Consider the following 18,441-nt stretch of genomic DNA (forward strand, 5'->3'; position numbering starts at 1 on the left):
TGCCTGCACGAAAATGCAGCTGCAGTGCAAAGTTACTTGTTTCCTGTGACAAAGGTGCATAAATCCACCCCAATATAGAGATATGATTCTTTTCCCCCACCTCATCCATACAGTGATTGAATAGACACCTCCTGCATTTCATTTTTATGAGAATACTCTTTAGGAAAGTGACCCTTTAAAGCATTTGTTGAGATAGTGGCCCTTGTGAAAGCCTTTCCTATTTGGGTCAGGCCATGCTATTTCTCCTGAGGCTGTCAAAACTGTTCTTGGCTTCCCTGAAAGGGATAAATCTCAAAAGTAAAGCAGTCATGTTCACATCTTTTTCTCTTTTCATTTCTGAATCAGGCTTGCTGTGTTCTTAGTTGATTGTAATAAAAGCAATTTATTCCCTTTTTTTTTTTTTTTTAAAAGTTATTGAACACTTATTGCTTAGGAAAAACGTTGCTTTAAATAACTTTTTGTATATCTTGAAACTGGATATATGCATTATAAAATCCAAAGAGGCAAGTTTTTAGGAGTGATGCCTGTTTATTTACAATGGTAATACAGACAAGGACTTGGCCAAGCATTGAGAGAATAACCAGTCATTGATTATTCTTTGGTAATTGGATGCATGCTTGGCAGATGAGGTTCAGGGTGAGGGTGCAGGTTCTCTGTGGAGAATGCCCCTAGCCACGTGTGTAAGTGATCTGCCTCTGCACAGGGACCTCGGGCACTTGGGCAGGAGGAGCTTGATGCTGATAATACAAAGCTGTTCTGCTATCCTCAGTGGTATTTTTGTATTCCTTTCTTTATCAGATGCCCTTAGGAAAGGATCAGTCCTAATCAATATTTTTTCTCAATTGGTTCAAACAGGCAGAAAAATCAATGAGCTGAACTAATGACATCTATTTTTATTTTCTTTTGGAAGACTGAGGAACAATTATAAAATTCTAAACAGATGTTTCATTTGATTGGGCCAATGGTTAAAGAGGGTTGTGGTTTTGTATTGCTTTGGTTTTTAATAATTTTTTTACAAATAAAAAAAAATGCTTACCCAAACACAGTATAGATCAGAAAACTTCTTCAGACTGTGTTGCACAGCTTGATATTTACTATAGCTTGAGTATCTACTATAGTGCTTACACACTAACTTTATGTTATTGTAGAAGCCAGGCTGCTTTGAAATTCAGGGTCTGGTGAAAATGTCAAACACTGGAATACTTAGGGCAAGAGCAAGAGTAGCAAATGTCATGAAGTAAAGGTTGGAGGTTAAGGCTGGAAAAGACACAGACTCATGCCTTTTGGAATGACTTTGCAGAAATGAATTTCAGAGTTTTTACTGGTTGGTTCTTTTTATTTTTTTTTTTAAAAAATCTTTCCCCATCTCCTAATGAGTAGAGGAACAGAGGAACTAGGAACACTCCCTTTTTTTTTTTTTTAAGCATCAGGATGGATCCCATTGCATTTCCAAAATCCCTGCAGTGGTCAGGGGAGATGCTGGGGTGGCAGGGAGGGCTGGCTCTGATGGGAGCGGGCCGTGGTTCCTGATTGTGTTTGGCAGCTGCTCTGAGCACCCCAGAGCTCCTGCCGGCCCCAGCACTGGTGCTGCTCTGGGAGCGGGACCTTGCCCCAGCTCCTTGAAATGACAACTGCCACAGCACTTCCTCCCTTCCCCACAGGCCATGCTAAGCAGTTTTCCTGCAGTCCTGGATATTCTTGGTCAAGAGGGTCAAGTGTTGGCCTAAGTGAGAACTGGTTTCATTTCTTCTTCTGGCTAGTGTTGGTTTGGAGGAGCTGCTTATCACAAAACATTGCCCAGGTTTCCAGCACAGTGTTCGCCTCTAAAACTGTAGTAAATGTTTAGAATCGTGTCTTTGCTAAATTCAGATTTCTACTGAGTAAGCCAGATAGTCTCATGTTCATGTTTTCTGCAAAACAATAAAATCTTAATGATTTGTCCAAAGCAAAAATTAGAAGACCTCAGAACAGCCCACCAGCAGATTTCCCCCTGCATGTATTTGCTATATACGTTTGTCACCTTATCAGAGTATCTCATTTTAATATGAGTTTCAGATTAAGAATTCTGTTTCAAAGACTGTTGTAAGAATAACAGTGAAGAAGTTAAGCTGAGAGGAAGCTATTTCTATGCAGTAACATTTTTAATAAATTTTGGTTTTCACACTTTTGTATAAAATACTTAACACTTTTGGGCCTTCCTTTAGTTTGTGATGTGGCAATTCTTTCACGTCCCACTCTATTTAATTAAAATATAAGATTTTCATGCTCAAATTAGTCATCAAACAAGAAAAGAGAGACATTTCAATGGTGATACAATGCAAGAAAAAGCTTATTTTATATAGATATATATATATATTCTGTAACTCTGTCTGAAGTCTTCATTTTCTGCTAATCCCAGTGCACTGCAAGGTGGAAGGCATTTAGTACCTTACTGTGAGCTCTGTGAGTGAACCTCACCTTTCACATCTCCTCACACCAGACACATCAGTTTCGATGATCTAGTATAATGCAAAAATACATTTATTTATGAATGAGGTATTTGGGCCTCAGAAGGAAGGTGAGGAGAGGCAGGAGCAGTGAGTACCTGCTGTAGCCCAGGCAGGCAGCAGCACTGGGGCAGTTCCTGCCATAATCCAGCCCGTGAGTGGGTTTGGTGACACGTCTGGAACCGTGTGGGCATGAGGGCTCCTCCTGGAGAGCAGCTGGTGGCACAAGGAATGTTGGCTTGGGAGCAGCCAGGCTGAAGGACGAATTAGGTGGGGTTTTGGTATAAAACTTACTCCAGTTAGCAGTCCCTGCCTTAGCATCAGCTGGCAATGAAATGTCAGTGCCGGTGAGTGTAAGGAAAAATGCCCCTTGTCCTGCCAGCTGTGCTTTTCCCCCTTGTCTGGGAAGGCTGCGCCATGCACTGACCATGGCTGAAGAAATCCAATTGCTCATGAGGCTGCTGCTTCCACATGACCTTAAAATACTGGCAGACATGAACAGCAGTGTGTCTTTAGCTGAGTGCAATGTGGAGTGGATGCTGCTCCATGAGCAAAGCTGTGTGCACCAGCCAGGAGTGAAACACAGTGAATTTTTACCACCTGCTACAAGAACATTTTCTGTACAGACAGTTCTGTGGGTTCCCTCTATGTCAGGACTTACAGACTAAAATAAAGCTAAGCATAACATCACCCATGGAAAAAAAAATGTTGTTCTAAATCACCAACATTCATTTCTGTTTTACAGAGGAAACCCAAATAATGTGAGGTCAAACAATATACAATGCACTTGTTAAGTGTTTAGAATGTTTTTGTTTTTACTGCATGGGAAGGGAACAAAAAGGGTAGGGTTCAGCCACCTTGTTAGTTTGAAGGGTTTAAAATGTCAATTTTTCATGTTCATTAATCTACTGTGTTGTCTCTTGTCTGCATTTGATTTTTTTTTTGACAATTTTATTCCATGTTTTTATGAATGTAATCTAAGTCTTGATTTCTAAGTATGTGCTAAAACTTAATGTCATGCTATAAACTCTTAGCAGTTTTTATCAATTATGTTTATATTGTGTAATAGAAGAAGTGTTATATTGCAAACTAAACAAAGGATTATGGTTTTTGTTTAAAATTTAAATATGAATTAATTCTTTCAGATGTTTTCAGCTGAAATGGTTATGGCTTTCTGGAGGCTCACAGCTAAGCTTGCTCTGCCTTTCTGAGTTATGCAGTAGTGCATACTCTGAACAGTGATTTTAAAAAGTCTACATTTTTTTGAGCTCTAGAACCTTCAGTAAATCCCAATACATTCCTCTAAATGCCAAGAGCAGTAAGCGTGGTTAATAGTTTGTCAGCCTGGCATATTAACAGCTGCATTGTAGAGTTTAATTTGACTTTTCTCTGTGTACTTTGCAGTCCAGTCTGCTTCGTTCTGACATGGGGCTTGGCAGTGCAGCCCAGCTGGCATCCTCTGGGAAGCCTGGCACCCCCTACTACCCCTTCTCTGCCGCCAACCAGCGCCGCCGGCCGCTGCACGACTCTGCCGCCCTCGGTAAGTCACACACACACTTCAGCTCTGCTCCCCAAGGCTTCTCTGCAGGCTTTGTTTTGGTTTTTGACAGTACATTTAATGCACAGGAGATTGTGCTGAGCAAGTGAAGTTACATCAAACTGCTATATAAGAGAAAAACTGGAATTATTAATGTTTTCTTTGGGACGCTAGCTTCGATTCAACACTGGTCAGTCTGGCTTACAAAACAAACAAGAAACTCTAATAAAACCCTTAATTGCAAAAGCAATAATGACAGATGGATAGGAGCTGATGACCAGCTGAGTGCCCTTAACCCGTGCCATCATTAACTCCTGGAAATGCCTGACCTTGAGGTCATTACCATTATTTAGTAGGGGAAGGACACAAAGGGGAAACAATTATCCTTTTATATGCTAAAAGTAACTTTATTCAGGGCAATATATAGTTCATTGTAATTGGTTCAACATGCCTTTAAAGATCTTAGCAATTGGAAGCTAGTAGTTTATCCTAAAATCAAACTATCTTGCAAAATATGCAGGAGGAACTTGCCTTAAAATTGTTATAATCCTGTTGACAGTATTAGTATTTTAATCTGGGGATAGCTGGAGGTGAATGGAATTTTCATACTTGGTCACAGACAGCGGTAATATTTTATAGCTTTCTAATTCTCTTGAATCAGAGAATCAAGAATGAGTCAGCTGTTCTGTAGTATCTGCTGTAAGACTGTTGTGAATAATTGGGTGTGCAAATAAAAAAAAAATCTTTTTGGTATAAAAAAGAGACTGTAACTTTATATTCTAGTTTACCATTATATTCCAGTTATATAACTTAGTTACCATATATTTAGGTATTAGTGTGACAGGTGGTGAGAATTTCTCTAATTATATAGTTGAGTCTTTAATGCCCCTCATTTGTATAGCACTTCTATTCCATAGTAAAAATCTTGTTTGTTGGAACCATGTTACTCCAACCATATTTTACCCAAAATAAAATTTTCAAATGCAAATTGCTTTGTGAAGTAACTTTAATATTAACTATAACTGCAAACATCTTGGGCACTAAAATAGTCCTGAACATGTTTGAAATTGTTTTTTAAATATTTTTAAAATAAAAAAATATTGCTTTAGAACATAATCTTATGTATTATGGGATCATTTAATCTGAAAAAGCCTTCTAAACCATCGAGTCCAACTTTTAACTCAGCACTGCCCAGTCCACCACTAACCCATGTCCCAGGTGCCACATGTACACATCTTTAAATCCCTTCAGGGATGGTGCCCACCCCTTCCTGGGCAGTCTGTTCCAGTGCCCAACACTCCTTTCAGTGAAAAAATTTTCCTGACATCAAACCTAAATCTCCCTTTGTGCAACTTAAGGCCATTTCCTCTTCTGCTAATATATGTGTGTATATATGTATTTTAAATATATATTTGGATGATCTTTTTACTTGTTGTCAAACCAACTGCCATTTATCTTGGGTTTGGCTGCCTTTATGAAGATTGTTGTAAGTATTCCTGTTGCTCAGAATACCAGAACAAACACAGCAGTTCCTCACACCTGTTTCAGAAAAAGAACATTTAAATTGTTTACAGCTTGAGAGGGCGGTTGAACTTCAAGAGAAAAGAACTGTGCTTTAATCTGCTGCTGGTGGTGGTTTAGCCCACACTGAATTGGTTTTGGTGAGGAACTGCTTGCAGTGTAACCTGCTGTGGGTTGGAGGGGCAGGGCTGTGAGCTGGGCACAGGGTGCTCGAGAGGTGCAGGGACTGAGGTGGTCCTGAATGAGCTTCTTGTTTCCTGTGCAAACTCTACAGAGCTTGGCAAGTTTCTGATATTATTAAATTAAATAAATGGAAATGAAGTGTGGAGTTTTCAGAGTATATTTAGCTTTTTCTTTGAAAGAGAAGCTCAGGGGGTATAAATGTGTTTAAACTGGTGATATTCCTCTTTTTGTCATGATTGAATCTGAAGCTTGTAGCCTGGGATATGGCAGGTGGTGGTTACAAATCCATGGAAATGTTTTTCCAGGAATGTCAGAAAGAGGAAGTAATCTTTTGTCCCAAGTCTTTTCCAATAGCTTGAGAAAGTATGTCTGAGTTTTAATTTTTTTTTTTAATGGACTTGTTAAGTGCTACAAATCTGCTGCCTGAGAATTTCTAACAAAGTCAAATTATCCCTGAGAAGGAGTTGTCTGACCAGGATTATAACAAGCTCTTGTTAAATTTCATATTAAATTGCATTGATACCAACCAGTGTTCTCTTCCAGGTGACATTTTGAATCCAATATAAATATGTTTTCCAAAAGTTCTTTTCTTTTCTTTCTGAGCATGCCCTATGGGAAACAATGAGAGTAAAGATACCCAGCAGATATTTCACCTTATCTCACCTTTATCTTGTCATATCATCATAAATGTTCTGAATGAAAACAGAAAAATAAGAATTTTGTGTTTTAATTAAAGACTTTATTGGTTAACTGTTGAACTGGTAATATCACCAGATACTCATCTTCAAAAATCAGTTGTTTTGTAATTTGCATGCAGAGTTTTTAGATTAATTGTATTAGCATCTGAATAAACTGGTTCAGGTTCTTGGTTTAGGTAGTGGAATTGCTGGGTACTTCTGTTATAATACAGCACCTACTGGAAGAAAGAAGCAGGTATAATACCTCCAACTTCATTGTTACATGCAAATTTGAGATGTATTGATTTTATTACTCAAGGAAAGTAATTAGGTCATTAAATTTGCTGTTTATTTACCACCTTGGAAGACTAAAAACTATAAAATGTATATCATGTTAGTATTCTTAGAGTATAAATCATGTCAAATTCCTTTTGACATGTCTTTACTCTGATGCACAGAAAATAAAGCATTTCTCTTGCTAATAAGTCCCATTCTCCTCCTTGTATATATCAAAACCATACTTTGTTTTTCAGCAAGTGTCTAAGGTCATAGGTATACCCTTCAGAGTAACTGTTCTTAGGAATAACTGTTTTCCTTAGGAAAAGAATCAAAAGTAACTATTTAGCAAAGCTGTATTTTAGAGGAGAACATGGTTATGTTACATTTTTATATTGATGTGACAGACAAATCTCTTTGCCAGGGAATAAAAAAAAACGCATGAAATTGGAAAATAAGACATTCATCATGGAAGAAAAAACTGAGCAGTGTAGCTATTTATTCTTTCTCACCTATAATGTAGATACTTGATGAAATGCTATTTTTCTTGTGCAGATCCTCTACAGACAAAGAAAGTAAGAAAGGTGCCCCCTGGTTTGCCTTCTTCTGTAAGTATGACATTTTTTACTTGTAGTGATAAAAATTTGGCTCAAATTGCATTCTCCTTACCTGCCATACATACCAATTACTTACCTTTAGCACTAGGAGGGCTGTCTGCTGGACATGAACAGCTAGGCTAGGTAATTGGGAGTGGTTCTGCAGGACTAAATGCACATTTGATGTGGAATTTTTAGATTTCATAGCAGTGATTTGTAGCTCGCTCATATGCTCCTACCCACTTGTCCCTGTCATTTGAATTCCTCTCTTGGGAAGAGAGCTGGGCCAGGAGCTGTCAAAGAAGATCTCCTGTACAGGTCTTTTGATGTTTAATTAGTCATTATGTTGCTGAACAGGAGGACAGACAGAGATTAATAGCTGAGAATCTTAGAAATTTACATTTGTAATAATCCCAGTGGAGCTGAAGACATTAAGATTCGGAGGACATGTACAGCTCAGCTTGCCTCAGTAGGACTGAGGTTATTAATATGCATAAATCACCGAGTCAGATGTTCATTGTGAAGTCCTGGTGGATTTTAAAGCCTTCATTAAGCCTTTCCTAACTTCAGCCTAGCATCAGGAAAGCTTTCAAGCAACTAGTTTGTTGATCCCTCTTTGCTTGAAAATTTATCCTTCGAGAATAAAGGGCTTTGATAAAAAAGGTTGGAAGGGTTTTGGTGGAAAAATCATTAATGGCTGTGATAATCTAATGCTATAGGGGTGTTTTGTGGTATTAAATATGCTTTATTCTTAAAAGGAAGAAAATTGTTTATAAATGAATCTGCATTTAAAAATCCACGTGAAGTGAAAAATCCCCAGTGAAGTGAAGGACAGAATTATTTTTTCCCTTGCTCAGAACAAACAGGAGGGGAGGGGGAAGCTCCGCTGCCTTGCGGGATACATCTCTTTGTTGTGTAAATGGATGTTGGGCTTTTATTTGGCAGTACTTAACACATGGGCGCAGGTGCACTTGGATGAGTCATAACTCAAAGCCGGATAGGCTGAATAGAACACAGTGCACAGGAACAGCAATACAGCGGCAGCAAAATGGGGCTGAGCTTTTCATTTCCTATTGAGCCTGAACTGCGGATGGTGTCTTCTAGTCCTCGCAGCTCCCCTGTTCTCTCCTCCCCTCTTTCCCTTCTTCCTCCCCCTGCTCACGATGATACAGACAGAACCCGGGATCTGAAATCCTATTTTAACAGTACTTCCAGATGGAGCTGAGATAGTGGGGATAGCCTGGGGCAGCTGTGCTCTGAACCTGCAGCCTACCTGGAAGCCAGGATTGCAGCTGCAGGCACTCTTAAAAGCTTTTGCTTGCATAAGCACTTGGGCCCCACTAGAGGCTGAATAGCTGCTTGATAAACAAAATGAACACAATGCCTCAAATCATTATTCCCGAGGCCAGGAATATTCTTCTTTCCCCCCCTCCCTTTTTTTTTTTCCCTTCAGCAGCAGCTAAAAATAGTTTGGCAATTTACATTTTAACAGTTGCGTGTTATGTAGGGTGGCTTTACAGTCTAGCAGATGATTTCTGCTAGATTAACAAAAATATATTTAAAATGTCAGAGAAGCTGAAACACATAGCAGTGCAATTTTCGTGAAATTTATTACAGTAATTCTAGGCAGTAATAAAGCTTACGCTACATGTTTAATATTTAGTAGCATCAGCCAGGTAAAGAGATCATTTTGGAGAACGAAAGATTTCTCTCATTTGTCTTACCAGGGTTTAATTTTAACAAGCAGTATTTTTGACATGGTTTTCATTTAATTCTTCTTCTGTAAGATTGGAGACAATGACATGCTGATAGATTTTATTTGTATTAACATTGTACCAATCTGTGCAATTAAGTGCAGTTACTGTGAATAATCAATGATTGTGATGCTGCAGGTTTTAAGCGCTGTTTCTCTGTATTTCAATGCTTTCACTGCTGAATAGAACCTTGAAGTAAAATGACACGTTACAAAAAAAAATGAGGTATTGCATATGTGGAAGATGATACAAAACTAAATTTCACTGAGCATCATGAGAAATTTAAATTGACTAGGTCATTATGTAAGTGTAGTCTTTATTTTAACTGTACTTTCCTAAGAAGTCAGGATGTATTGTGGGAAAAAGTTGCTTTAGTGCAGAGGAGTTTAATTATAATATGAAAAGTCAGAGGAAAGATGATACTTAATTTTGTTATACAAATCTGTGTTTTTTAATTTTTCAGTTTCTAAAATATTGCTTTCTGCAATGTTTTTGTTAGTATAAGGCTGCCATGTCAACGGATACTCAGCAGTAATTTAATTTCCTAGATAACTGTAATTTAATTACAGTCTTTTAAGTAATAATGATTCAAAAAACCCCAACCAACCCTTCCTCTAGTTTATTTCTTTTCCCCTTGGTTTTATATGATATTTTCTGAAATTATTAGTTTTGAGGTTTATCTTTTTTAATGTTTTCTTATCAGGGCCTAGAGTAAAAAGAGTTACAGAGAAAAGTGATGGTGAATTGCTTGGCTTCTTTCTGGAATGCAACTCAATCTGAATTTGTCCTCTTACTGTAAAAATTAAATGTTCCAGGCAAATGCATTTTTGAGTTTTTCTGTTGTTAACTTGTTAGGTGGTGACTCACTGCCCAAAACATTTTGAATGTTGACATGCAAGCATTTATGTTAAACTACAACTACTAAATTTAAAGCACTCTGAGGAGGATAGAAATTAAAAACCATATTTTTTTAAAAGCCAGATTTGAGTGAACAGCAAGATTGCTATGCTATTTATGTTATAAGGGGGAAAATACTGTTCAGTGAGTTATATTGTCTTCATAGATTGAAAGCTGTTGTATTTCTGAGAATTCTTCTGATTGTAGGAGTGAAGTAAGCCAGACACGAATAACATCATGTGACCTAAAAGCAGCCCCTGGCCAGGCACAGCAGCTTCCAGTCAGGGCTTCCAGAGAGCTGCTCCGGCTGCACAGGGAGAGCACAAACAAGGGAGGCTCTCAGAAATGCTCAGGGACATCGTCATCCAAAAATGGATGGGCTGCGAGCAGGAACCTCCTGTTTACATGTGGAGTCACGAAATATTTCAAACTAACATTTGTTACTACTGCCATAATCAGTGGCTATCATGGGGTTGTAATTCTAAGTAAAATAGTGTGAATATCTATCATCATTCTTTTGCTATTTAATTAGTGTCATATCAGAGAAATAACTGGAATACATTGTTATCTGTTGATTTTTGTTACAGAAAATGAGTTGTGACATACAGACATAAATGTCTGCTTGTTTTCTGTGTATTTTCTACTAAGTATTTTGAGTATATTAGGCTTTCCATAGTACCTGAGATGTTCAGTTTAATATTAAACTTTGAATTGCACTTATTTAATAAGAGATTGTCAAATTGGTATTTTCTGATACCAGGGATTTCTTTCTAAATTCAAACTTTTATTTTTCAATACATTTAAGTCAACTTGTAGTTTCATTATAGGAGTTTCTCATATATCACTGTGTATGGTAGGTGTATAGTCCACGAGTGCTAATTCTTGCAAGAACTATTTATGGTGCAAAGATACAGCAAATTGTGTTTGCATGCATAGAACTACCTCCCATTTAAGGCACTTTTCTTTCTGTTTTCCTGCCAGTCTTTTAAGATTGAGCTTGTAGAGATGTTTCAAAACACGTCACATAAAGATACTGATGGTAAAGAAGAGAAATAATAGATGTTACTCTCTTCTATGTTCTCTCCTTCCTCTACTCTTCACAAAAGGGTAAAAGGAGATGATTTGAAATGGTAGAATGGGAAGTATCTTCTGAATGTTATCTGAAACCAAGTTTTTGAGAGTTTAAAGTTTAGAGTATTAGAAATAATATAATGTTCACCACACTGAGTGGACTCTGTCAGTATTAGCAATTTCCATGTGTATTGAAGTAGCCTGGTGTAAAGCAACACCACTGGAATACTTTATGAACTGTGTGGCTCTGAATCAAAGCTTCAGAGCATCCTGGGCAGATACTTTGTGTGATGTTGAACTGACTGTTATGTGTTTAAGTGACTTTCTAGGGAGACATTTTTTGCTAAGATTCTTTTTTCCCACTGCCCACAAACAGTGCCCAAATGTGAAAAGCAGGATTTAGTTTGTTCAGATCTGTTCTGAACTGCCTTGCACAGTCAAGTGATACATTCAACTGTCACTGGTCTTTAATAGTGAGAGCTCTCAAAGCCAGCAGGAACTCTCCTGACCCTCTCCTCTGCTGCACTGCTGTGTTTTAGAAAGCAAGTTTAAATAATGAAACTGAGTAAATAAATCTTTATGGATAATGCCACACAGAACTTAGGATTTCTTCCTCAGTACACAGTCTTCCATCTTCTGCTTGTTCTTTGGTTGCTTGATTTATGGAATAAAGTCTTTTGGGACCTGCTCAGTACTGCTTTTTAAACACTGTGTTCATCTATGTACCTGAACAAAATGCAAATGTGTTAAACATCCAACCTCTAAATTATGTTACAAACCAAGTAAAAATATTTGAGATGTTATGTTTAATAAGAAAAAGGTCTGTTTTTCTGGTTAGATTATTGTAGGGGTTTTTTTCAACATGGCCTTTATTTGAAATCTATCTGAAAACAGCGGTATCCTCAGATTATAGCATCCCACCTGCTCTTTGCTGCATGAGAACATTTAGCTGTCATTAAACAAGCAGGCAGCCCATTGCAAATTCCTGCTGTGAGAGTTCAGCTTGACTTCTCACTGAATTAGGGTGAAGGTACTTGAGCAACCCTCTCTTAAAAGCTTTTATTAAAAATTGCAATCAGATTATTTTTCCAAACTGTCCTGTCATCTGACTGCGGTGAACTAATGTAAGGTTGCTGAATTGAGAGGTCTTCTCTGAAAATCCTGCATATACATACATCCATGATGGATACATAATGATGTCAAATAATTTCTCTGTGTTTGGATTTACTGGAGGTACTTTAATTTTAAAGTTTTCATAACATATCAAAATGAGTGTATTGGATGTTCTTAAATTAGAGTATAGATTTGCATAAAAGAACCTTAAATGTTGTCCACAGTTAGAAAAAATGTTATTAAAAAATACTGAGTTGCAGCTCATGTTATTTAGGGAGAAGTTACATAGAATTTCTGCAACTCTGCTTTTCCTCAAAGATGAATGCATCCATTACCACAAATTGGTGTGGTGTTTTGTAACAATAGATAAGGATAGAAGCTTTTCTGAACACTATTTCTTACTATCTTTTGCTTGATAATACTTGTGGCTTTGGCGGGAAGATGTTTATAATGCTTGAAGTGAGCTGGGAAAGTCGTGAGGAATGTTGTGTTGCTGGACTTCCATGGGCTGTTGAAGTGAGAGGTTTCCCTTTGCTTGCTTGCTCAGCCCCAGAGCGGGGCAGGGGCCAATACAAAACCAAAACAACTGCAAAACCAAAACAAATGCTTTTCAAAAGAATGGTACTGAAAGTAAAGCACTGCATCATTTTAAAGTAAAATTTCAGATGTAGATGTGCCTATAAACAATGAAGCAAAGAAATTGAATTAAATTACCTCCTTTTTTAGTGCCACAGTTGCTTGTGACATCAGGTTTTATAAAGCAAGCAAGTTGTTCAGCCTTGGAGATGCAGTTGTGGGCTTTCATTCCACTTGCGCTGATAGCTAGGATTAGTTGTTGTTCCTTTCTGTATGGCACGGGCGGGTTCCTGATCCTGGATGTCAGAAGGATTGTTTGGCTTGTGATAGCTCTCGCTTCATTCGCAGAGCAGTTTTGCCGAGCAGCGAGCTAGAGCACAGGAGAAGGGGAGGGACGCAGGGCGCTCCATGCCGAGGCACAGCCAGCGCTCAGCGTTCCGCCTCGCCATGTTCGGAGCTCCCTGACAGCCAATTCCTGCCTCAGCCTCGGCGGCGGCTGCGGGCCGGGCCCGGCCGGGCGCAGGTCGTGCCTCTGGAGCCCCCTGCAGGCCGAGGCCGCCGGCGCAGGGCCGGGCCGGGCCTTGGAGGGAGCCCCGGGCGGGCCGGGCCGGGCACAGCCGGGCCTGGAGGGAGCCCCGGGCGGAGCGGGCAGGGCCTGGAGGGAGCCCCGGGCGGAGCGGGCAGGGCCTGGAGGGAGCCCCGGGCGGGCCGGGCCGGCAGAGGGACCCGCAGGGACCCCGCAGCTGCTCACGGCCCTGGGCCCGGCCCGCTGCAGTTGGTGCGCAGGGATCTGTGCTGCAGGTAGTCCTGTGCGAGTTTCAGTGACGGCCGTGCTGGTTTATCTCAGGGTTTAAAACTCTTTTAAGGTCTGCCTAGGTTTCTAGATTGGATAGATTTTTAGCACGTTTTGTGGTGATTATCTGGCTTCTGATAGAAGAGTTTATTGCCTCAGGATAATAAACATGTTTGTTTACTTTGAAATGCAGATATGGGTGGTTAAGGCCTTCGTATAGGGGCTTTCAAACTGTAACTGCTTTATATTTCCAGAAAAATAATAAAACTTTCTGAACTTGACCAATATCCTATCAAAGTTAAATTTGAATGGTTTTGAAACAAATTTCAAACTTGCTCTAAGAAATTAGTTTGGGATTGATTGTGAAAAATGGGATATGCAACACTTTTTCCCTCATTCTTCCCATTCAAAGAAAATACTTGTTTAATAACTCAAATATCTCATAAAATTCAATAATTTCAACTTAAACATTGAATAAATTCATTATTATTTGGAGAACTACTGAAACAGAAAAATCCTGGCTGCAGTTTTCTATTAAAAAATTGTTATTTTTACTCATATTTGCTACGGCTAACTGGAGTTTTTGCAGAAAAAAAAGAGCCCAACTCAACGACAAAATCCCCAACAACTGTCCCTCAACCTTGTAATAATGCAAGGTAAAAGCAGTGGATAGCAGTTAATATCCATTTAATTAGTATTTACTGTCTATTCACTATCCCTTCAAACTCTTACCTTGGTTATAGTAACATGAATGTTAAATGTGCAGTTAAAGACAAACCCTTTGAAAAGGAAAACCACCAAACTATTTTAGCTCTTGTGTGGATTAGCAAATTAATTTGCATAAAACATCATCCTTTGGATATTGGCAGGAGGGATTGCCTATAAAATTTAGTCTACTGGGTTATTTTAAATTGCCTTCCATACAGCTCATCTGCTCCATCTCTGCTGAGCAGCATGCTTAGTGGCTGGTTAACACAGAAGGCTATCCTTCCAGGATTTTAAAATAAATTAACATTTACTTAGCTGATGAATTACATGGAGGACAGTATAATAAGCATTGTGTTTTCCCCTGAAAACAGCCAGGTTTCTTTCTTACAGCTTGAAATCTTGTCTATCCTGACAGCTACATTATGCAGCATATTCAGTGCATGGCTTAGCAATGGTTCTAATTCTGGCTTTGCTATAGTTAATCATCATAAATGTTTGGCCTTAAAATAGGTTATATTGGGAATCCTAAGATGTATGGATTTTTTTTCTGAATTTTTGGTGGACAAACAGCTCACAATTACTACGTATATTTTAGATAGCAACAGGTTGTTCTGTATCAGTTCCAGTCTGTCTCTCCTGTTCAGGTTCTCGTTTTCTTAGAACTGATAAGAACTTTATCACTTGTGAAACTTCTGTTCCTCTTTGAACATGGTTGAAATTGATAAGAAGTTCCAGCCTTGGACAGTGTGGGGTGGAAAGGAGAGAGTTCTAAGACAGTTGCTTTTGCCTTATTTACAAAGCTAGAAGGTTAACCTAGCCCCTAAGAAAACAATGGATGTTGGTAAGAACAAAAGATCTGGGTTCCCCATGGAAAGCAGGCTTTGGGCTCTCACCATGTTACTGTTTTTTCAACAAGACTGAAGCTAGCTCTCCACAAGGAGGTACTTGATACATGGGTTTGCACATCACAGTTGCTTTTGTTGGTGAAAGAGGAGCTTTAATTTCTAGTAGCACATAATCTAAAAAGATTTGGTGTTTTTTGTGTGGGAGCATCTAAAATAACAAAACTGATCAAAGGCATTAACCTTTTTAAAGCATTTTGATATTTCAGTTTTGTGGAAAATGTTTGACTAGAGAATGGCTCATGTGTTGAGACAGTTATGTAACTAACTTTCATATGGTATAGCATTCAGTAATCTGTGGAAATTGTGTTTATTTTTTATAAATTCAAATGATTAATTACATATGCTTTATGGTGTATTTGCTTTGTGACTCTGACAAATGGAACAAAAATGTATTTCACATAAAAGTTTGTTTTCAGGGAGAATGTGAATGTGGTTCATTCACAAAATCTCTTAGTGTTAAAATCATCTTTGAAAATATTTTCTTACAGGTAGCTTCATTTATTTTTAGGTCAGTATTTCACTCTGCATCAGCTTTCATAATCTCTTTACATACTTTAGGAACAGGCAGTTTATTGTTTTTGACACACACTACAGGGTCATGAGTGGAAACAATTCGGGCTACAAAGTGCATGTCAGTTCAGTGTTCCTCTGCTGACGGCATGTCTGTCTGAAATCAAGTTTAAAAAATTGGCCCTGTCTCCAGCTGACTTGTTTTGTCAGGCTGAGTCATAAGATTAACCCTTGACTTGTCACCAAGGAAAAATGGAGTAAACAACTGTACCCTGTACAGTACCACTTATCCAGCTATGATTCATTTCACTGTAACATGATTCTCTTAAGAAAACAAATTTCAGAGCAGCTGTTGCTTGGCTTAAATGAGGATTAGAAAAATTGCAACCACAAAACAAAAACTTGCTGTGGACTTCAGGAGCTTTTGGAATAGTTACCTGGTAGCAGTTCCTGCAAATGCAGAGTTATTGCTAACAACATAGCATTTTTTTCAGCAGTCTTTCAAATTCTTCCATTTTAGGTTCATATTTTATCCTGGTGAAAGTAAATTTATGTGGTTTCAAGTTTGATATGCTGAGGGAATTATGGCCTGATCCAGTACGGTCAATGAATGTATCAAATGTGAGAAACAATGTTTTCATACAGTAAATGTAGAGTAGATACAGTGATATGTTTCAGGCATTGGGCACTCAAGATTTTATTCGCAATGATGTAAGTGAGTGTAGGACAAATAATTTCCTTTTCAGTAAAATGCAATTGTTATCCTTTTGATTTGTGGGGAAGCAAGCCAGGAGCAAATTCATTTAGTGACTCATTATGGAGGGACCAGTTTGTCTCCAAACAGACGTTTGCAGTGGCGTTCCTCAATTTTATTGATCATATTGTTGCTTTTGTCTTACCCATGTGCTGGTGAACAAGGTTAATGATTTACTTCTACTGATAAATGTTAATAGTGTTAGTAAACATTGCTAGTTAATATTACCTATGTATTTTTTGTTACACTGCTCTTACAAGTGTAGGGCAGCTGAACACAGAGCAACCTCCCACCAATGCTACACAGTCAAGTTAGGTTTCTCTGCTTGATGTTTTTAATATTTTTCCAGTTGCTTATATACAGGTAATGGTTATTATTTGAAGGGGGTTGATCATGCTCTTCATCTCTAATACAACTATTTTGAAAACTGGGCATGTGTGCATGGAGGTGCAGTAGCAATTACAACTGTGTTGGTGATAGTCTTCAAAGAATTGACTGCAGTTACCCTGGAAGTACTTCTAATGTTTCAAAAGTTTGCATGCTAAAATTATTTTTAAAGAATTCTCTTACTACTTCAAGTCTGTGAGCTAAAGGGTCTTTTCCAACTTTTCTAAGTTGTACATTATTCTGAAGTAGTGTTTTTAATCTAGTGCACTATAAGTAGCACATGCAAAGATCTGAAGATCTTTTAGCAAGTCTCATCTGTAGAGTCCTGAACATTAGTGAGAAGCTTTAAGGAACGGCATTGTTAGCTGCAAATCAAAGGTTCCTAGGGACTCTCTGGGGACTGAAATGGGTCTTTGTGGTCCCTAGGGAAGGAGGAAGCCGCCAGTCACTCTGCAGGCCTGGCAATTTAATAGTCTGCAGTATAGTGATGTTCTTTTTTGCAGCTGCTGCTGCTACGCCTTTTGTATTGGAGAGGAGTTTGGTTCAGATATCATTAGCTTTGCTGCATAGTTAAACAGTTCTGGATGCGTAGTTTGACTTGCAGTAAAAATGCAAGTGTTCTTCAGCAGATGGAAACTTCAGGATGTATTTGCCAACATATTCTGAGCACAGTAGTCTAATTGACTGGAAGAGTTCACTGAAAAAAAACATTTGAAGCTTGAGATGGGAATATTTTTTGTCAGCGTGTATATATTCTGTATATTTATAGACACTACAGTAGTTATGTCCTGAGATAATGGACATTACACAGAGATTTTTATCTGATTGTAGTATTCAGCTGCAGTCAGTTTATCACCCTTGTAGATCTTTTTAGTTCAGAGGGTTTCACTGACACACGAGGTGCTTGGCAGAATGAACCAGACTTCTGCAACTTGCTTTCTCTCCCTGTAAATGGCTGAATTGAACTTTACCCATTTTTTTCCTTATCCTGAAATATTTTCCTGCTTTTGTCAGGAGGAAGGCAGGGAGAATTCACAGCATTGGCAGTAGACACAACTGGAGGTGGAGAAATGTGGTTGAATGTTAACCTTTTTTTCCCTGGATTGAAGTCGGTATCTGACTTAGCAGAACTCAGTTAATAACCAGCTGTGTTCACTTGGAGAGAATAAAAAAAAATGTACGCCCCATTAAGAGTTAATGTTAGTTAATGCCCCTGCTCGGTGAAGAAAGTAAAAAGGCCTAGCAGGCATTGATAGTGTGCAAATATTGAGGGATCTCTGTGCTGGAAGTTGGAGTCTGTTTGCTGTATTGAATAATTCACGATTTTGTGATGTGACAAAGTTGCTGAGGTCCTCTCCCCTTCTCTGCCCTGTCTTGTATGGGCACGTATGTGTGCTTTTTCATACAAAACTGTATTATGCAATATAAAGGGACCCTGGACTAGTGTTTCCAAGAGAATCCTTCCTTATAGGTTGTATACATGGTTTTATGTAGACATGGTTTTATTTTAACCCAGCACATTGCGTAGGTGTTGTCTGTGTTAGGATCACTCCCTGCCCCATCCTGCCCTGCTCGGAGGGGCCCGGGAGCGCGGGGTGCTCGGGCTGTCCCCTGGGACTCGCTCCCAGCAGCTCCCCGCGCCTTTGGGAAACGTTTGCCAAAGTTGGAAACAACTTTAGACAGAGCCAGATGGCCGT

General features: G+C 38.8%; 1 protein-coding gene across 9 annotated transcripts in view; it reads left to right on the forward strand.

Annotated features, from left to right (window-relative positions):
* Nucleotides 1-18,441, forward strand: part of TCF12 (transcription factor 12) — a 161,622-nt gene that overhangs the window by 103,658 nt on the left and 39,523 nt on the right. For 8 of the 9 annotated variants that reach the window (XM_074549408.1, XM_074549406.1, XM_074549410.1 and 5 more), the window contains exons 8-9: nucleotides 3,891-4,026; nucleotides 7,236-7,288. In XM_074549408.1, the coding sequence (XP_074405509.1) occupies nucleotides 3,891-4,026; nucleotides 7,236-7,288 (189 nt within the window). Of the gene's footprint in view, nucleotides 1-3,890; nucleotides 4,027-7,235; nucleotides 7,289-15,106; nucleotides 15,130-18,441 lie in introns of those variants that run through there. The other variant, XM_026793947.2, reaches the window with a different exon arrangement.

Source organism: Zonotrichia albicollis, chromosome 11, assembly GCF_047830755.1.
Source record: "Zonotrichia albicollis isolate bZonAlb1 chromosome 11, bZonAlb1.hap1, whole genome shotgun sequence".
NCBI lineage: Eukaryota > Metazoa > Chordata > Aves > Passeriformes > Passerellidae > Zonotrichia > Zonotrichia albicollis.